This window comes from Phyllostomus hastatus, unplaced genomic scaffold (assembly GCF_019186645.2).
Source record: "Phyllostomus hastatus isolate PE091 unplaced genomic scaffold, TTU_PhHast_1.1 phas_contig_198, whole genome shotgun sequence".
Lineage (NCBI taxonomy): Eukaryota > Metazoa > Chordata > Mammalia > Chiroptera > Phyllostomidae > Phyllostomus > Phyllostomus hastatus.
This window is the reverse complement of record NW_025333715.1, coordinates 6204432-6224164: the sequence shown is the minus strand read 5'-3', so window position 1 is coordinate 6224164 and position 19733 is coordinate 6204432. Positions and strand designations below refer to the sequence as shown.

At 66.8% G+C, this 19733-nt stretch overlaps 1 protein-coding gene across 7 annotated transcripts in view; it reads left to right on the top strand.

Annotated features, from left to right (window-relative positions):
* Positions 1-586: 586 nt before the first annotated feature.
* MGAT3 (beta-1,4-mannosyl-glycoprotein 4-beta-N-acetylglucosaminyltransferase) overlaps positions 587-19733 on the top strand; it is a 28415-nt gene continuing 9268 nt past the window's right edge. The window contains exon 1 of one of the 7 annotated variants that reach the window (XM_045835030.1): positions 587-896. Coding sequence is in view for 1 of the 7 variants with exons in the window: in XM_045835029.1 (XP_045690985.1) it covers positions 9909-9934 (26 nt within the window). In the remaining 6 variants the exon portion in view is untranslated. Of the gene's footprint in view, positions 897-9720; positions 9935-10604; positions 10856-10989; positions 11068-13239; positions 13441-13470; positions 13623-19733 lie in introns of those variants that run through there. The other 6 variants (XM_045835029.1, XM_045835034.1, XM_045835035.1 and 3 more) reach the window with 6 other exon arrangements.

The window sequence follows — 19733 nt, the reverse complement described above, 5'->3', positions numbered from 1 at the left end:
CTCTGCACGTCACAGATGGGTGTATACCTCCTCACAGCCGCCTGGGGCCAGGCAAGCGCACGACAGGAGACCTAGCGGCCTCTCTGCACACGGTCATAGTGTGCACACAGTCGCGGTCCAGGCACAAGCAGATGTACACCGCCATGCACGCAGAAACAGTCCCAGGGACACACTGTAGGTCACACAGACCCGTGCACACTGTAAAACACAGATGCACACATCCACGGACACGCAGACCCGAGCACACGCCGGACGCGCACACTCCCTGACCCGCCCCGCCTCCCATCGCACACACACCACCGCACAGGACGCACCGGGCCGTGGGCCGGCGCACGCACGGTCACAGGCAGGGGCGCGCGCGTACACACACACACACACACACACACACACACATCTGATCGCACACGCGGGAGGCGCGGAGCAGCGGCCGCCGAGACTCCTCCGAGACGCCCCCGGGCCGGCGCGGCGAACAGAGCCCCGCCGGCTGTGGAGGGGAGGGGGCGCGGTGGGGGCGGGGCGGGGACCGGAGCCGCCGGAACCCGGCGGGAGCGGGCACCTCTGCGCGCCGCGCTCGGGCCTCGCCTCAGCACCCCCAGCGCGCCTCCCGCGGAGCCCTCCCCCGCACCGTCCGCTCGCCGGGTCCCCGCCGCGGCCCCGGGTTGCAGCCAGGCGGCCGCGCGGGGACCGCGGGACAGGGTGGAGGTGGGGGCAAGGGGCGGGGATCCGGGCCGGGCTGGGGCCGCGCTGCCTGCGATGCCGGGCGCCCGCCGCAGCCGCCGCCGCCGGAGCCCGGGATGGGGCGAGAGGCTGCGGCGGACGCCAGCATCTCCCCGCCGGGGGCCCCGGGGGCCGCGGAGCCGCCGCCGCCGCTGCTGCTGAGACCCAGCAGGCGATGGGTGAGTTGACCCTGGCGTTCTGGGGGCCCGCGCCGCAGCCCCTACATCCCGCACTCCCGGCCCTCCGCTTCCATCTCCCCGCCGCCTCCTGCTTGCTTGCGGCGTCCCCAGTCATGGCTCCCAACGCCCCCTCCCCGAGCGTGACCTCTGGGGGCCCGGGGCGAGAGCATTAGGCTGGGGGGCTTGGTGGGGTGGCGCTGAGATAGGGGCGGGATGCTGGGGCTCTGGCGCCCCCTCCCCCAACCGGCCGCTCAGTGGAGCTTTCCCTGGCCCCGGAGGGCAGAGCCTCATCCTTTCGACCTTTCTTTTCCCGGCCCCGGCGGGGGGCGTCCCAGAGGCACCCGGCTTGAGCAGTGCTTTGTGCCCTGCGCCCCAACAAACCTCCGGCGCGGGGCGGGGAGTGGGAGGCCTTAGCGCCCGCCTTCCCCTTCCCCACCCCCCCACCCTCGACCTGGGGCTGCGGCGGCGGCGTTAGAGGCCCAGGCGCACGCAGTCGGGGTGCTGGGCGGGGGCTGGACTGTGGCTGCCGTTGGGGACCGAGCAGAGGGGAATGGGAAGAGAACCGCAACGGCACTGCCGGGGGCAGGGGAGGGAACCTGGCTGGGGGAGGGTGCTATAAATATCTGAGAGTTCTGGAACCTGGGTTGGGGAGGGGAGCGACTCTGGGTGAATGGCGGGGTAAGGGGGTGCCTGAGCTCTGGTTCCAAGGGAAGCAGAGATGGGTCTCAGCCAGCTTGGGTGGCCTGAGGTCCAGGGACTCCCTTAGCCCCGCAAGATGTCCCAGAAAGGGTGTGGGCAGGCACAGGACCCCAGCGAGACCCCTGCATGGCCCCCCAGAACTGGCACTCTCCCAGTCCCCAGAGCACTCCTCTCTCCTGGGACATCGCTTAGGATCTGCCTTGATGGGGGAGTTATGGCCACTGGTGTGTCCCCTCCCCGGGGCAGTTACTAAAGATCTGGGCATGGGGCCAAACCTAAGGATGGAGGGAAGAGCAAGACAATCTACCCCGCATCCCACCTGGGAGCTGGCCATTCTGTGGAGTCATCAGTGCTCCCAAATGCTGGGGGGAGAGGTGCGGCGTCCAAGGGGGGAGAGAACTTGCCGGCCGAGGTCATAACTGGGAGCAGGAAGAGTTTGTTCATTTGGTGGAAAACGTGGGAAGGGCATTTGGCCGAGAGAATGGTATGAGCAAAAGCTTAGAGATGCCAGTGCCCGGCCTGTGTTGAGCGATGGAGGTGGGGGGTTGCCAGGCACCGCAAGTGGCCCAAGTGAGAAGCCAGGTGAAGAGAGGGGAGGGAGCCTGGGCCCCAGGGAGGGAGGGAAGGCGGGCGGGGAGGAGGTGGGGGGCCACACCCCTCATGAGCTGGCACTCTGTCCTCCCGAGGGCACGCCCCGTGCTCCCGCTGTGGTCAGGGCTGCTTCACCCACACTGGGGTCCCTTTTCTGGTGTAGTTGGGCCACCACCAGCAGTCGGCATCCTGAGCCTCAGTGTCCACAGCTGTCCAGTGGGAGAGCCTCCCCACTGGTGTGGAGAAGACTGCGTGGAAAGACAGTGTGCGCGGGGTGGCTGGCACCTGAGAGGCACTGGCTGCTGCGTTGGTATTTTTACCTGTAAAACGGGGACATCGATGCCAGCTGGCAGGCCGGGCTCACATCACAGGGTGGTGGTGAGGATCATGTGCGGGCTGGATGTGACTGGGAGGGAGCCAGAGGCTTGGGGGCGGGGGGAGGGCCCGAGCGGCCCTGTCCTCCTTGGAGGAGGAGAGGAGAGAAGCAAGAATGGCTGGGGTCCTGGTTGTCCTCAGAGACATCCTCTCCTTGCCCCTCTGGGCCCCCACCACCTCTGGCCCAAGCCCTGTCATTCGGGGGACCCTGCCATGCACCCCAAGGCCAGAGCCTCCTTGTTCCCCGTACTGCACGGTGCACCCCTGGCCCAGCCAGCTCTAATCCACCACATGCAGACCAGGGCTGTTTTCCAGAAGTTTCTTCAGACATGCAGGTCAGCAAACACAGTGCCCTCCCGTGAGGGGCGCTGTGCCAGGCAGCCAGGTGGGGAGGACGCAGGCCCCGAGCTCGGGAGGTTAGAATCTAGCTGGGCGGCAGATACCACGGGACACCCAAGGGTTCCCCAGCGCTGAGCCTCGGGGAGGAAGGAGAAGCGGTCGCCGCACCCCGGGGTGGAAAGCAGGGCTCCCGCATCCGGTGGCCCAGGTTCCAGGCCCAGCCCCGCCACTTCTGGCTAGGGGACTCCGGGCTGCACTTCGGTTCCCAACGTGGGACGGTGCGCACGCTCGCCGTTCGTTTCAACGGTCTGGTTTTTTCGTTCGGTTTCTGGTGAGGGTTCACCACCCTCCTTGCAGAACGGGTCTCCCTGTCCCCACCCCTGCCCCCTCGGAGACGACACGGCCTGCCCCGGTGCATTCCGAGTCCCTGTTGTCTGTCCTCTTCCATCTGGGGGTCCCCACGGGCAGGGGCCTGCCTCTCTGTGTGCACGCTTGGCCAGAGGGCCGTGGCATGCCGGCATCTGGCTCTCCGATGAGCACTGTCGGCCCATTCCTGTGGTGTAAACCTTCCCAGCGGGGCCCATTTCAAATTGCCAACAGCTAAACGATCCCCCAATGGAAGCAGGTACACGACAGCTTCGGCACCCAGGCGTGTCGTGGGGGGCTCGTAAGGGATGGTCGGACAAGAAGGAAAGGCCCTGGAGACAGGGAGACTGTCGGCCGGCTGCATCTGGGGAGCCGCCCGGCCACACTGTCCGGAAGGGGGCCTGGCCTGCGGGGGCAGGCGTGACCTGGGCTGCGGACAGGGCCAGAGGCCGCCCTGAGTAAACGCCCTCAGTGGGACCGGCAGCGGGGGGACTGGAGGGCTGGTGTCTTCCTTTCTTGGGGCTCCACACTTCTGGCCCTGCCTCACTCTCTTGCTTGAGGCCCTTCTCCCAGGGTCTCTCTCCCCTTGACCTTGGCCTGGCCTCGGGGCTCGGCACAGAGCGGCCTTTCTGGGTCCCAGAGGTTCACATAAGAGCGCTCTGAGATGGGATCCAAAGAGAGCTCAAGCCTCAAATTCCGTTCCTTTGCTTTTGCTGTTCCCTCGGCCTGAATGTTCCTCCCACCCGCCTCTGCGCCCTGAAACTCTGTCGCCCGGTGACAGCCTCCTTCATGATGCTGGCCACCTACCCCAAATCACGCAGACCCTTCTCCCGGCCTTACAGCCCCTCTCATGGGCCCGCCCAGGAAAACCTCAGCAGCTGACAGTTGTTGCATCTCCATAGCACCCCGTGGCGAGAGGGCCACGGCAATGCCCGCTGCAGCTGGGGACCTCGAGGCACCATGTCCGGCTGCTGTGGACCCGTCCTTTACGTCTAAGCTTGAGCGTCGCTTACGTAGGGAGGCCGGTGTGCACCCTGGTCTCCTGGCTGTGGGCCTGCAGAGCACCGTCCCTGCGTCCTCACCCCCGGGGGTGGGGGGTCCCACTGGCCTGAGCGCCGCAGACCTGCGGGAGCCCAAGGGAGCGGGTGAACGATTGTCAGCCCCAGGGAGCGGCCCTGCTCTTCCGGCCGCCCGGCCCGTTCTTCCCCTCCCCCCGGTGGAGGAGCCTGGCCCTCCAGAGGGCAGCCTCAGGCGATGGTGGGGCGGTCACATGGACCCTGCTTGTCCCCATCTCCCGGAAGGGGACAGTGAGGCTGCGGGTGGCGGGAAGCGGGCCAGGTGGAAGGGCGGAGCAGCGCCCCCTGCGGTCTCGAAGGGGGCCCACAGGGCGGCCCGGGGCTTGCCCACTCCACGGGAGGTTCATGGGGTCCCCCAAATGGAAATTTCCCTGTTGGAATGGAAATTCCTCACTTGTTTTCACTTTTTTTTTCTAAAAATAAAGTGGAAACAATAGAAATTATTTATATACCTAATTACTGTGTTATTTTAGGAATTCAGAGCTTATTTGGCTCGAGGCCGGTTCCCACTGAAGCGGAGTCTGTGGGGGTGCGGGCGGGGCGGGGTGCAGGCCGGGAGCTGGGGCCTCCGCGGGCCTGCCCTCCAGCTGCCCTCTCGGGCCGGCCGGCCTGCCGCCCGCCCGGAAGTCCCCGAAGGAGCAGCGCGGACCCGGGCCGAGCGGTGTGGGTGGGGGCGCAGGGGCAGCGGCAGGCCCCCGGGTTCTGGCTGGCAGAGGCCCATGATAGGTGGTTTTCCAGGCTGTTCTCCCCACTCCAGCCTCCCAGTCGCCGTCATTTGCTGCTATTTACTGAGCACTTGCTGGGTGCCAGGCACCGGGCCAAGTGCTGTGTCTGCATGATCCCACGAAGGCCTAGCTTCCCGAGAGGTAGGTGCTGTTGCTTCTCCCCGCTCAGCAGTTTGAGGGAGCCCAGGCCCCGGGGTTCAGGGCTGGGAAGCGGTATGGCTGGGGCTGCAGGACCCCAGACAGGCAGGGCTTCCCACCTAGGTCCCCTGGGTCACCCAGAGGGGACCGCTCTCTGAGGCTTGGATGCCTGCAACGGCTACCTGGCCCGTGTCCTGGGGGCCTGCAGGCCACCCACCTCCGGGCTCCGTGTCCCTCTAGTCCCCCCCGTCGTCCAGGGGCTGCTGGAAGCCTCACTCAGCCTCACCTGGGTGGCTTGAGGAAAGTCCCTAGTGCCTGGGTCCCTCCCACCCTGCTGAGTGAGAAATCCCACGTGGGAGGGAAGGCTCATACCCAGTTTTTAAGGTTCTGCCTTGGGGATTTGGAGGCCTGTGGACTGCAAGACCACTGTCCAGCCCCGTGGGGTCCAGGCTGCCTTAGGAGACGCCCTGTCCCCTGGGATGACGGTCCCTGTGACTCATGCCTCTGCTCCATGCCACCCCTGCCCCCCAGCTCTGCACACACCGTGACGACCCCCAGCCTGTAACCCCATTGCTTTTTCACGGGAGCACCCGCTGCTGCGGTCTCCCCTGGGAGATAGGTCCTTGCTGGCCATGGGGCCCCCCAGAGCTTGCTCTGCGCTCTGGGTCAGCCTCTGGGGGCTGCCCCCCCCCAACCACCGCCGGGGTGAGTCCTGGCTGGTGACTGATGCCGGCCGGCGAAGGGGAACGGGAGGCTTGGGCTCCCGTGTGCCGGGAGCCGGCACCGCGCCCAGCACGGAGAAAGCATTCACTGAATGTTCCCTAGCTCTGGGTTGACTGGTGAGTGCGAGCGCGTGGCATCGTGGCCGGTGCGGGCGGACGCCTGCGAAGGCGCCGTCCCCCGGCGCGGACACTGACTCCGGGACCAGAGAGGTGCCTGGAGTGCCTGGTCACGCAGCCGGGAGGTGGCTCTTTGGGGCAGAGCGTCCCCGCCGGGCGGCAGCGGGAATGGGCCTCTGTGGCGCCCGCAGTTGAAAAGCACTTCCACACCCTCCAGCTCCCTCGGTTCTCACGTGGCTCAGGGGTGTGGCTCTCCTCGCCTGTGCGGGTGGCCCAGGTCAGAAGACCCGCACCGGCGACCGGCGGGTGTCCCCCGTGCGCAGGGTGGGAGGCGGTGAGAGGGGGGCCTCTGCCCGGGCTGGTGGGAGACATAGCCGCAGCAGCCGGCGCCGGGGGCCCCACGTGGCCAGCAGGGGCAGAGCCAGGCTGGTGCACGGGTTGGCCTCTTCCGCTCCTCGGACAGCCCGGGACAGTCTTCGGTCTCCAAGCCGAGGCCCCCGGCAAGCGGGTGGCTGGTCCAGGGTCACAGCCTGCTCCCCCAGATGAGACCAGAGGGTGTGACGCTCTGCCGCGGCCGGGAGGGTCAGGGGGGCCTGGCAGGTGGGCTTGGGCCACACAGGATGGCCACTGCAGAGTCATTAAACAGCAGGGGCTGGCCCTCAAGGATGTCCAGGCAGACCCCCCTCCTGGGGGTGTCCAGGGGCCAGGCCTCCTCAGGCTGGTTCTGGGGCCTCCCAGGTCACTGCTGTCCGAAGTGTTTGGGGGCCACACGTGAGCACGGGCCACGGCCCTATGGCCACCGCTGCGGGGAACGTGGCAGGAACCCCAGTAGCCGCCTCCAGGCCCTGGCGGGTGGGGTCGGCGAGACACCAGCCCCTGCACCCAGACCAGAAATCCGGCCACTGGCTTTCCCCTCGGGCCTTGGCAGGTGCTGGTCTCCGCCCAGGATGCCCTTCCCCTCCTCTCCTGGGCATCCCTTGAAACCCCTCCAGGCAGCCACGCCTGATGCCCACCCCAAGGGGATTTCTGTCTGTCCCTATGGGATGCGGGAACCTCGCGGGCAGGGCAGGTCTGTTGAGGGCCTGGTGGGACGTGCTGGTGGCCGGGAGAGAGAGGACTGGGCCGGGAGGACGTGGCCAGGTCCCCCAGGCCCGCAGTGGAGCTTACGGTGCTGGTCCTTCCATCTGGATGACAAGCCGTGGAGAGACCTAGGGGCCTCCTGGCGCGGCTGCTAGAAGCGACTGGAAGGTGCCGCGCAGCCCAGGTGGCTGTCCCCTCAGCCCAGAGGAGGCGCCAGGCTGGGGTGCCTGGAGGCCGTGTGGCCGGCTAAAGCCGCCCATTTCACAGAAGAAACCTTGAGGCCGGGGCCTTGGGACCGGCCCAGAGCACCACGGAGAGTGGCCGTGTGTCCCCTTCCTGGTGTGGAGCGGGGGGCCCGGGGCTGTGGGGCTGCACGCTGTCCCCGCCCCTGCCTGTCCCAAGTTGGAGCCTTTCTCGGGGTGGGAGGGTCCCGGTCAGGTCCGGGTCAGGTCCAGGTCAGGTCTGTGGGGGGACGGGAAGGAACCTAAACGGGCAGCGTCCCCAGAGCTCAGTCGGCGCCTCGGTCTTCCAGTGCGGAGGTCGGTGCTCCGCGGAGAAGGTGCGTGTCGCCCCAGAGCCGGCAGGAAACCCGTGGCGGTGAGCCGTTCCAGTGCCGAGGGGCATGGGAACCTCTGCAAGCGCTCAGACCGCAGTGTGTCAGCCCGAGAGGCGGCGGACGGGGCCTGCTCCTGTCCCTCCTCTTCCTCTGAGATTCCCAGATGTTCTAGAATGCGGTGAACTTTTAGAGCCGAAAGGATGTAAGTTACGTTTTGAAGGAGAGAGGGAAGAAAAGCGGCCCTGAGAGCTGCCAGCTCACCACGTGTCTGCTCCTGGGGCTGCCACCTGTGCGGGGTCTGCAGAGGCGCCCGCTGTGGGGTCGCACCAGTGGGCCTGTCTGGCCCCCGGCAACCCCCCCCCAGAACAGGTGCATCAGTGGCAAGCAGCTTACCTGTCGATTGTGCATGTCCTTCCCAGAAGTTGCGTCAGTGAGTGTCCGGGGCTGGGCCTACGGGGGTGCCGTTCTGCTCCCATTCGGTCCAGACCTCTGACCTCCCTCCTGTGGTGCCCATCTGGCCTTCGCTCCTCTCTCCCCATGCCCCCCACGCACCCCACGCACCCTGTGCTCCAGCCTCGGGACCCTTGCTGTCCTCCGCACACGGTCCTTCTCTGCCCACGTCCAACATTCGATGTGCCAGGCCCCTTCCCTCCCTGCAGGACCAGCACCCCCCCACACGCAGGTGCTGCCGTCTGCCCGGGAAGCCCCTCCTGCCCCTTCTCCCAGCCAGGGCTGTGGCACCACCTCCGTCCCCACCGCCCAGTGGGCGCGCTGCATCTCCCTCGTGGTGACGGTGTTTGTAACCACAGCTGAGCCCTGATCCTGGGTGGGGACTCCCTCTCTGTCTTTCCCGTGGCCCCTGACTCTGCCTGGGGCAGGGCACTCTTGTGTTCATTCAGCGGTCACTCACTGAGGGCCGACTGTGTGCCAGGGGCTGTGTCCACCTGCCGGGGGTGCAGACAGACCTGCCCACCTCAGGGTGTGGCGTGTCCGTGTTTCCCCGTGGAGGTTCCGTGCACATCACCTGCACACACACACAGCGGAGCATCGTCGTTGCCGTGGAATGCGTGTCCCTCAGACTGAGCCCCCCGAGGAGAAAGGGGCCGTTGTTCCAGCGCCGTGGAGGCCCGCCAGGTGCCAGGTGCCAGGTGCCCGGAGAACGGAGCCAACCAGCTGTGCACCTGCCCTGTCCAGACCGCTCCCAGCAGGAGGTTACTTGCAGCGCTCAGGTTCCCGGATCCAGGAGCCGCGGGCTCTGGGCCGGTGGGGGGCGTGGGGGCAGCCTTGTCACCTTCCCCAGCCCCTCTGAGGACCAGCCCCTCCTGTCAGGCCTCAGCAGACAGGCCGGGAGAGGGTCAGGTTCCGGCCCGGGGTCCCAGGCCTGGGGTGGCAGGGCCCAAGGTCAGGCTCATTCCTGCCCTCAGCAGTGACTCGTGGAGCACCTACTGTGTGCCAGGCGCGTGGCCACGAGCTGCTGCGGGGAGGACCCTAACTCACGTGGAGGAGCCGGCGCTGCGCATGCCGCCCCTTCCTTCCCGGCCCCCCTCCCGGCCACCCGCCACCTTGTGGCTCAGGTGGCTGCAGTCATTTCCTGTCTCCCCTCCCCACCCCCACCCCCACCCCCACCCCGACTGGAAGGGACCCCGGGAACTCATGGGGGTGAGCCAGCTCGTGGCAGGGTGTGAGCCCCGGGCGCACTGCAGGTGGGACGAGGACCTGAGGCCACTTTTCCAAGCCCCAGCCCAGGCCTGAGCCCAGCAGCATTTACTAAAAGGTACAGGTGTGGGATTTGGTAGAGGGTCGCTTATTCATTCAACAAACCGAGGTTGACACACACTTTCTTTGTGTCAGGCTGGGGCTGGGGAAACCCAGACCTGGGCTGCACGGCCTCCGTTTGGGGTAAGGGGTCGGGGTGGGGGTGCAAGGCAGGCCGGGGTCTTTCCAGAGCGGAGGGGAGGGTCAGAGAGCCCTGGAGGGTGCGCAGGACGGCAGACCCCTCTGAGACAGGCGTGGGGGTGGGGGTGTAAGGCTGTGCACGGACTCGGAGCCTCCCGGAGGGTTTGGACTTTATCCGAGGTCGGCGGTTCCAAGGTGCGAGGACCAGGCGGCCGCAGACGCGGCTTGTGCTTGGCTCGTGGCAGCCAGCCTGGGAACCCTTCAGGGAGGCTGCCGCTGCTGCTGCCGCTGCCGTCCAGGTGATCGCTGTGGTGGTGCCGCCAGCACAGGACATGGAGCAGACCGGGCTCGGTGACAGGTGTGTGGGGTCAGGGAGAGGGGGAATTCCTGGCGTGGGCAGCTGGCCGCCGGGCACTTCACGGACGCCCTGGAGGAGGAACGCTGGGGATTCCCGGCGTCGTCCCGGCATTGCTGGGTGTCGGGCTCAGACCCCGGGTCATCGGCTCAGGTTACTGGAGCCGCCGTTTGAGCGAGTTCTCTGTGCCCCGTTTTGCAGCGGAGGGTCCCTCCCTGTGGCCCCCACACCCCCTCCCCCCGGGTCTGTTCCTCTGTCTCCCTGACCCCGCTGGCACCCAGGCCTCTCAGGACACAGGGGTCTCCACCACCTGCCACCCTGTGTTCAGGTGCCCGCTGGAGTGCCCCCCACTCCTCCTGCCCAGGTATGTGGGGGCCAATTTTGCCTCCACCCTGCGTGGGGGCTCCCACCCCCCCACACCCCCAGGTGCCGTGGTGCATGGAACAAAGCCTCTCCGGTGTAGCTGGGCTCCAGGGCCCTGGGCTGGGGAAGGCCCCGTGAGGACAGGGGCAGGGTGGGGGTGCCCTCTGGGTTGGAGACGGAGCGGAGGCTCCGCGCTGAAGTGGCCCTTTGTATATTGTCCCCGGGGGACCGGCAAGCCTGGCGGGAGGGGCTGGCACTGCCGGGGCTGCCTGGGCAGGATGGGGCTGAGAGGGCGGGGCTCTCCCTGGGCCTCTGGAGCAGGGGAGGGCCCCCTGCTTGGGGTGGGCACGCACCGGCCAGGCCTGCCGCCCGTGCACCCCGAAACCAGGCCATACTTTTCGCTCGGAGTCTGCCACCCGGCTCTCCTAAGAGTTCTGCTGTCATCCGGCAGCTGTTCATGCAGCACTGTGTGCAGGCCAGGCGGTGTCAGGGGGTGGGGAGCCGCGGTGACCCGTAACCAAGGCCCACAGTGCCCCTGCCCTCCCGCTGTTGACATTCCGGGTGAGCGGGGCGGGGGCGGGGAGGCAGACCACTCGCACGGAGACCCGGGGACGGCTTCCGCAGCGAGGAGTGCTGCTGCGGGGCAGGCGGCCCGGGAGGACACAGCTGCTTTGGCTGGCCGGTCAGGGAGGGAGGAGGTGGCTGGCGTGTGGAGGTCGGAGGGAAGGGCACTCTAGGTGGCGGGAACAGTCAGCGCGGGGACCCTGAGACAGGTGAACCCGGGGTGTGGGAGGGACAGAGAGGCAGGGGCTGCACGTCCCTCCACTGTGGGCCGCGTGGGCCAGGGAGGCGAGGTCAGCAAACAGGCAGGGACCAACCCAGCAGGGCCTGCAGATGCGGAGGCTTGGATTTCGTTCTGAGTGTGCAGGAATTGGGGGGGGGGTCCTGGGGGGCTGCGTGCAGGGGGATGTGGCTGATGGGAACTCGGCCGCGAGAGAATTTGCGTGGCCTGGTGCCAGATGGAAATGCAGGGCCTCTTGTTCAGCAATTAAGAATTTCAAGTCAGAATTTGTAAAAAGGGGGAGGCAGGAGGGGGGCCGGCGAGGAGGAAGATTGGGGTTGTGTCCCGGGAACCTGTTCGGAGGGAGGCGCCCACAGGCCTTGGGCAGCGAGCGCCCCAGCCAGGCACGTGGTGAGGCGCTGTGGACGGAGGCGCCCAGACCTCAGCCCAGGGGCCCAGAGGACTGGCCGAGGGTAAGGCTTTTTGGATGTCGCCCCTTTTAATCCTCACGGAGCGAGGGGCCGGGCTGCTCCCACAGGGAGCCCAGGGGGTATGAGGCGACCTGATCACATGGGGGGTCGAGGAGAGGCAGGGGCAGGTTTGGATGCAGCCACACCGCCCCCAGCCTCCCTGCCTCCCGAGACTCTGGGCGCGGGGTGGGGGGCGTCCTGCACTGCCGGCCGGGTGTGCGTTCTTCCTGGGTGCAGGGCTGCAGGGCCCCCCGGGTCCCGGGGTGTGAGTAATAAGCCTGCCTGGGGCTCGGCTCGGTCAACATCTGTGCAGAGCCCCGAGCCTCTCCACGAATCGGAAAAGGCTGTGTTCGTCTCTCTCTAATCAGAAGCTCTGTTAATGATTACTCGTGTGCTTGGTTAGTTATTCCGGGCCGGGGCCGCCCCTCCAACTGCCTTGACTGCGCTTCGGCTGGACCCGGGCCTCTCTCTTCCTCCTTCCCCCCCGGGGCTCCACGCCTGCCCCCGCCCTCCAGCTGTCCGTCCCGGCCGGGCTGTCCCCGCGGAGGAGATGACCGGCCCCTGTGCGCTTGGGCGGTCCTCTGGGCTGTCCTGCGCACTTGGGCCTTCAGCACCCCGCCCTGGCGGGCGGGTGTCATCCCCTCTGACAGATGGAGACACTGAGGCGCAGGGGGCAGTGGGGCCTGCCCACAGCGACGTCCTGCCCCCGTCCGCCGATGCTCGCCTCCCCCGCGTGGCCGGCGCGGGAGCGGAACTCCGCATGCCCTGTGTTCAGCGCCGGCAGATGGGCCAGCGGGAAGCTCCTCTCCAGGCCGATGGGGGGGGCTCTGAGCAGGCTGGGGTTGAGGGCAGCCCCCCACCGGGGAGGCAAGAGCTAAGCTGGGCTGCAAAAGAGGGGAGAAGGGGGCCCCGGATTATGGGACAGCGTGTTTGAAGGCCCTCACTGCACCCCCCTCAGACGCCCGCCGGCAGCGTGAAGGATGGCAGACCCGCCGCCCAGCCCTCTCCCGAGACAGACTCGTGCCTTCTCCCTCCCAGGCGAGGCCTGGAGAGGGCGGCTCCGCCCACAGAGGGACCGCAAGGCCTGCTCACCACGCGCTTGGGCATCAGGCCTCCTCGGGCTGGGCAGGAGCTGTTTGGGGGTCTCCTCTGGGACCCCAGTTTCTCTCCCGTGGTCAGCCACACACACAGTCCCGGGTGTGGCCGCTCCCTGAGACTCCTCCCCCGGCGGCCCCCACCCCACGGGGCCCCCCCACAGGACAGCGGCGCGTGCTCTCTGCGGGTGGCCAGGGCTCGGACCCGGGTCCCTGGGCCCCGCTGTGTCTGAGACGCTGCCCCACCCCACCCGTGGGCCTTACCTCACTCCTCTGCCTCCCGCCTGTGTCCTACCGACCATGCCCAGCAGCCCCTTGAGAGAGAGGACACCGTTCAGGGTGACCTTCCGCCCCGAGGGAACCGAGCGGAGAGGCTCCAGGGGGCGTGCGGCTCTCTGGGCACGGCACATGGAAACCTGGAGGGCACCCAGCTCCTGGCCCCTGGCCTCTGGGGGCGGTTCTGGCGGGGTGGGGCGCCTCTCCCTGTGGCTTGGTCACCCTTTTTTTCTAACCCTCACCCAAGAGTATGTTTACTGATCGGATTTTGAGAGAGAGAGGGAGAGAGAGAGGGGAACCTTGATCGGCTTCCTCCTGTGCTCGCCCTGACCGGGATCAAACCCGCAACCTTTGGGTACAGGAGGGTCCCTCAGCCAACTGAGCCCCCCCAGTTGGGCCGCTCGGTCGCTCTTGCGTGCAAACGAGAAGACTGAAGCCCAGAGAGGTTAGGCAGCTCAGCGGGGAAGAGGTGGGGCCAGGAAGGCAGCCCAGGAAAGAGCAGAGCTGGCACCAGGCCCGGACAAGGTCAGTTCCTCGCACAGCCACCTAGTTGCGGCCTGCATGGGGCCCGGGTCGCAGGGGACAGCCCCCGGGGAAGAAACAGCTGCCAGGGAGCCGGGACGGCCAGGCGCAGGGTCTCGGAGCGCGTGGCAGTAGCCCGGATGGCGCAGCGCCCCCGCCGGTGACCTGTGACCCTGCCGAGGCAGGTACCTGGTAGGGGAGGGCCGGGGAGGGGAGCGTGGAGCGTGGAGGGGCCCAGGGAGGAGCCGGGCAGGCCTGAGGCAGGGTGGAGCGGAGGGGAGCAGGAAGACCCAGGGTCCCGACGCCACGCCCCGCCACGCCCGGGGCGAGCGGGGAGCAAGCAAGGCTGGTTGCTGGGACTGTGTCGAGGTGACAGGGGCTGACGTGACGGTGACGGTGGAGAAGGGTGGCCCGTGGCATTCACAGGACGGCTGTGAACATGGCCCAACGCAAACCCTTAAGTTTCCCTAAAACATTGTGAGATCGTTTGTGTGATGACCTGTCACGACGGATTGAATGTGGGGCTCAAGACAACTCTTCTTCCAGTGTGGCCCAGAGACGCCAAGAGGTCGGACTCCCCTGCCTCGGAGCGTGCTGCCGTGGAGGGGCTCCAGGATGGGCCTCGGGCAGGGTTGGGGTGTCCCCAGGCCACGCAGCCGGGGCCCGCTGACCGCAGGCGAGCATCAAACGGGAGGCCAACAGAAATCTCCAGGGTGGTGGGCGCCGCCAGTCTGGCTGTGGACGGGGGTCTGCAATGCAGAGCAGGAGCCTCCTGAAGGCCAGGCCACATCTTAGGTTTCTTGACTTTCTAGAGCACTCAACCCCCTTCAAGCTGCTGGAGACTCACCACAGGCCCCTGTCCCGGGAGATTTGCTCCTGTCGGAGTCTGTGGGGGGGTGGGGATGGGGCAGGGCTCCCTCGGCCTCTCGGGAGCCCTGGGCTCTGTGAGATGTGGCCGTGCGTCACTGCAGCGCGGCCTGGTGGAGTGCGGCCTGGGTGGGGAGGGCAGCCTCCGGCGTGGGGGTGGGGCCGTTGCCCAGGTGCGGCCTTTCAGGCTACCTGTGGAAGGGAGGCCCACCGGCGCCCGCTGGGGACCTGGGCAGGGGCGAGAGGCCAGGCCGAAGGCAGCAGCCCGGACCCCGTGCCGAAATCCTGACTGAGGACCCCCGGCGGTGGCGGGTGGGTGTGAGTCGAGTCTCAGGCGGGTCCCTCGCTCCCGGTGCCCGCCTTACCACGCGGCCACCGTGAGGATGCAGAGAGCAAGGCGCGCGGCACCGTGTCAGCATCCGAGGGCACTCGGGAGGGTCCCGCCGCCAGGAAGAAGGTGGTGACGGTGGAGGCACCGTCTCCTGGGAGGAATGTTCCAGGCCCCCTGCTCTGCAGCTCCGCCCCGCTGGAGGGTTGACCTGCGCTGGGATTGCAGACCCAGGGGGGCGGCCACCAAGCAGCCCGGGGTAAGGGGGGTATTCTTGCCACCCCTCGAGGTCCTTGCCAGACTCAGGAACCCCCACTTGGCTGCATGGCACTGGGGGTTCCCAACCCGCAGGCCTCTGTGCCCCCCGCCCGGTGTCTGGGCTGCTGTCCCCTCTCTCTGCAACGGCTCCTGCTGGAACCAGGGCCTGGGCTGAAACATCCTCCCGGAGGCCCTCCCTGCCACCTGGCCTCCTCCACTGGCCACTGGCCGTTTTCTCATTTGTCCTCTGTCCCTCCACTGGGCTGAGCTCCGTGAGGAGCTCCCCCGCCCACCCCGCTCCCCGCTGCTCCCCAGCTCCAAGCCCAGAGCCGACCTGCTCTCTGCCCCCACCGCAGAGCCCCAGCAGCTCCCCGCTCCAGGCCCCCTCCTGCTGATCCGGGATGTCAGGTGGTCCCCCCAGGGGGGTGTCCCTTCTCCCGTTCCCTCCCTCCTTCCCTCATCCGGGATCCACGGCACCTCAGCAGCAGCTCACCACTGCCCCGCGCCCTTCCGCGTGTCCCAGGCTGGACGCCTGGGCTGCTTCCTGCCCCCAGCACCACAGCCATGCCCCACAGTGTCTTCCCCGCCCCTCCCACGGTCGCCCCGCGCCCCCCCCCCCCCCGCACTGCCCCACCACTCCTGCTGGGCCTGGAGCAGTGGACCCGGCCCCCTGGCTCCCTTCTCCCCAGTGCAGTCTAAACCGAGTCTGTCCAATTCGGTAGCCACTAGCTGCACGTGGCTACTAAACTTGACGTTGTATTTAAGTGACAAGTTCCCCTGTTGCCCCGCCCCCAGTCAGTTTCAAGTGCTCAGTAGCGACATGTGGCCAGGGGCTGGTGCTTGGGCCGGCACAGGACTCGATGTTTCCACCGTCAAAGAGCACTATCACGGGACAGTTGGGAAACCGACAGATGAGTCGCCTTCAGGCACAGGTTGATGCTGCTGCGGTGGTGCTCAGAGCCTTCAGTGGCCTAAGGCTGAGGCCTCCCTGCCCGGCCCCTCTGAGTGGACGCTGCATCGCAGACCTGCAGCCCCGGAGAGCAGTGGCTCTGTACCGGCGGGCGGAGGAGCGCGCTCCAAGTCGCTTCACCCTCTCAGCCTCGGTTTCCTCCTCTGTAGAATGTGGGCAATAATCATCCCTGCCTCCGAGGCTGACTGTGAAGGTCGAGTATGTGTAAGACCCCGCCAATGGCTGGCACATATTTATTTCAGCACGTGCTAAGGGGTGCCCGTGGCATCAACATGGATGAGGCAAGGGGGCCAGATGGAGGGAGGCAGGATCAGACCAGCCGTGGGCCGCCACGGGCTTCTGGGCACAGCCGCCCCGCCGGCTGGTACCCGAGGATGACTAACCTGTTTAGCCGACACTGCTGTCCATAGGACACTCTGGGGTGGTAGAAATGTTCTGTATGCCCACTGGCCTCCAGGGACCGGGAGCTGATGTCTCAGGCAGGCCAGTGACCAGTGTGGAAAGGGGAGGGGGCCCCAGGGGGCAAGGGCAGGCAGGTCCCAGCCTGGGGAACCAACTTTGCCAGGCACGTGCTTGCCCTCTGTGGCAGCAGGCAGGAGCTGGGATTGGGCGGAGAGGTTTGGAGGAGCGAGAGGGACAGGGAGCGCGGGGGCTGGCTGTGGAGCAGGGGGCGAGGTGGGGTGCGTCAGGGAAAGGGCTTCTGGGTGTGGGCGTTGAACTGAGCGGCCGGCCCCAACCTGGAGCTGCGCCAGCAGAGGAAGTGGGGCCAAGACAGACCCTTGTGCCAGGCAAGTTGGGCATCCGGGTGGCACGGCTGCCCGATCCCCCCCCAGCACTGCCTAGCTGGTCTGAGAACTGGTTCCCAGCGTAGCACTTCCTCTTCCTGCTGGGGCTCCCTTTCCTTATCTGTGGCCGTGACAGCTGCTGCTTTGTGGTGAACAGTGTTTGCCAGGTGACTCTGGTCACCTGGAACAGATGGCGTCCTTGGCCGGGGCTGGCCCCGCGAGCCAGCGCTCACTCTGCGGAGTGCCAGGGGAGCAGAAGTGCTGTGGACTGGGGTCCTGGCACACCAGACAGTCCCTCGGCCAGGGCGCTCGAGGTTGGGCAAGGGCAGGGCCCAGAGTCTGCAGTCCCGCTGCGCCCCAGTCTGTCTGTCAGCAAGCGCAGGGTGCCTGGGGGGAGCGGTGTCTGTTCCCATCTGTTCCCTCCCCACTGGTGCTGTGTGGCTAAGCAAGCACCCCACCCTCCCCAAGCCTCTGTTTCCTCGACAAGACGGAGACGCACGAACGTTCATGTCCCTCCAGTGCTGGCCCCTGAATCGGGCCCCGGCTCCTCCCCAGCCCTCGCAGCCGCAGCGCCTGGCGCACAGCAAGGTCTCGGGGCACGTTCGCCAGCAGCCTGGGCAATGTGCTGGCCATAGAGTGACCCCTAGTGTAGGCTTGACCTTTGCAGCCTTGCCTGCTGGGGATGCACTGAAGGAGGGAATAAAACAACGAGACGGGAAGAAATAAACACAGCTCCAGTTCTGTGCATCGCGCCAGAACCCCAGGATCTGTCCTGTTCTTCGCCACCTGCCCTGCCCGTCTTCCGTGTCGGATCATGGGACCTCATGTTGGAAGGACCCTCACTGAGTCCCAGGGACGGAGGAAATTCAGAAGTCGTGGTCGCTGTCTTCGGGTCTCACACACTGACTTGCTTGCTTAACCCTAAGAAGGGACCTGGGAGCAACAGCAGAAGCTCCAAAGAGGCTGATTCAGGCCATCAGAAGAATTTCCAGCAGCCCCAGGGCTTGGAATGGGCAGCTCTAAGAATCGGGCGAGAGGAAGCCGGGTGAACACTCGGCAGGGACCGCTGCCTGGGGTGCAGGTTTGGGCGGTATTCTTACTTCTGGTGCCTGCAGACCCTGGAAGAGGATTCCGAGCACGTCCTGGGGCCCCGGAGCTCCCAGGTCCTGGCCCCAGGTCAGGAAAGCCCAGCGAGTCCCTGAGAAGTAAATGCCCCGGAAGGCGGTGGGCAGCCCTGCACCTGGCCCAGCCCTGGCCCGGAGCTGGCCAGGGCCCAGGCCTGGCAGGTTCCGTTGGATCACCTGCGTTCGCTCATCTGACAGGAAACCCGAATGCAAGGGAAGAAACAGGCACGTTCAGAGCATCGACCAAGTGCCAGGCTCTGTGCAGGCAGGTGCTTCGACACCTCGGCTCATTGGGGTCTCCCCCAGGACGGCAAGGGAGAGGATGGCATCGTCCTTCTTCATCCGAGGACGGGCTCAGAGAGGCTGAGGAGATTGCTTAAGGACACACAGCTAGTACGTTCGAGTGCTGGGACTCAAACCAGACCCTCCTGACTTCCAGTAAAACTGGGAGCCAGTGTTTACTGAGCACCTACTGCGTGCTGAGGCCAGGTTACTAGTTCTTGGCATGGATCAGCTGATTTGATTCTCACAATAACCCTGTGAAAGAGGGAGCGTTATATCTCCCTTTTATTGAGAGGGGGACTGAGGCCCGGGGAGGTGGGGCAGCTGGCTGCAGAGATGCACCTCCTGCTCTCCTCACGGAGGCGGGCAGAGCCCTCGGGCCGGTGCGGCAGGGCTGGGGCGGGAGGACGGTGAGCACAGGGAGGCGGACTTCAGCGGAAAAGTCAAGGTGGCCTTCCAGCAGATGCACTCTTGGAGAGGTGGGGAGGGTGCATTCGAAGGTGCTCCCAGGCTGGGGGGCTTAGATGGGCAGATTCCTGCCCGGGAGTGGAGACTGAGGGAGGACGGGCTGACCCCTCCCGAGATCTACCCCTTTGACTCAGTGCCCTGAGCACCTACGAAGGGTTGGCCCCGCTTGCTGCCGGACACAGACCACAGCGGGCCTCCTCTCCCAGTTGGAAGAGCGGAGCGGCCCCAGCGTGGAGGGCGCCAGGAATCAGGGCTGTGAGGCAGGGGAGGAAGAAGCAGCCCTTGGGCCTCCAGCCCTGAACTCGGAGGAGGCTGGCAGGGGCCTGCTGGAGGCTGCCTGCGGGCACCCCCCGGGGCTGAGCGAGGGCCCGGCCAGTGCAGGCGAGCTCAGGACCACGGAGAGCTCCGCGGGCGCCTCGGTCACCCCGGTGACAGCTGTCCGGGCCGTCTGCACCTGGGAGGCTGCTGCTGCTCGCCTGGCCAGCCCCGCAGGCACAGCTGGCAGCCTCCAGGGAGCACCCCTCTTCGCTCTGGCCGGGACCACCCCCCCAGACTCAGCCCGAGCCCTGGCCCTGAGGTCATGGCTGCATCATGGGATTGGGGCTCAGCTGCTCCCCGCTCCCTCCCCCAGCTTTCCAAGCGGAGCCTGAGGGGGGAAGTGGGAGGAGGGAGCGGGGAGGAAACCTGCCCAGCTGGGACCTCCTGGCTGCGAGGGGGAGGCTGGGGCAGGCTGATCCTGAGGCCATCCTGGGCCGGGGTCAGCTCAGCCTCCCTCGTCCATGATTATCCGGGGAAGCACCTGGCCCACCCGCCGCCTCCTTCATGCTCTCGGAGGGGAGACCCAACCCCTGGGGCTGGGTGTGACTCATGGAATAGATGGGGGTCCTGGTACGGAAATTCCCGGAGACCCTCACAGGACTTCCCACCTTTCCCGGCCCACTCCCCAGCCAGGCTCAGGCTCTGCCCAGGCCCCACTGGCTAAGGCCTTCACCCTGCTCAGTGCGGCTCTGAGACAGGACAGCACTGACTGGGGCCAGGCCCTGCCGGGGCTCAGCTCCGAGCCTCAGCCCTTGCTCCTCCCCCAGCCCGGGCTCCCTCTGCTCTGCCAGGGGAGTAGCAATAGCAGTAAGAAGAGCTCAAGCTCACTGAGCACTTGGTATGTGCTAGCACCTTACGTGGGTTATTACTGAACGCTTGCGTAGGTAAGAAAAGGG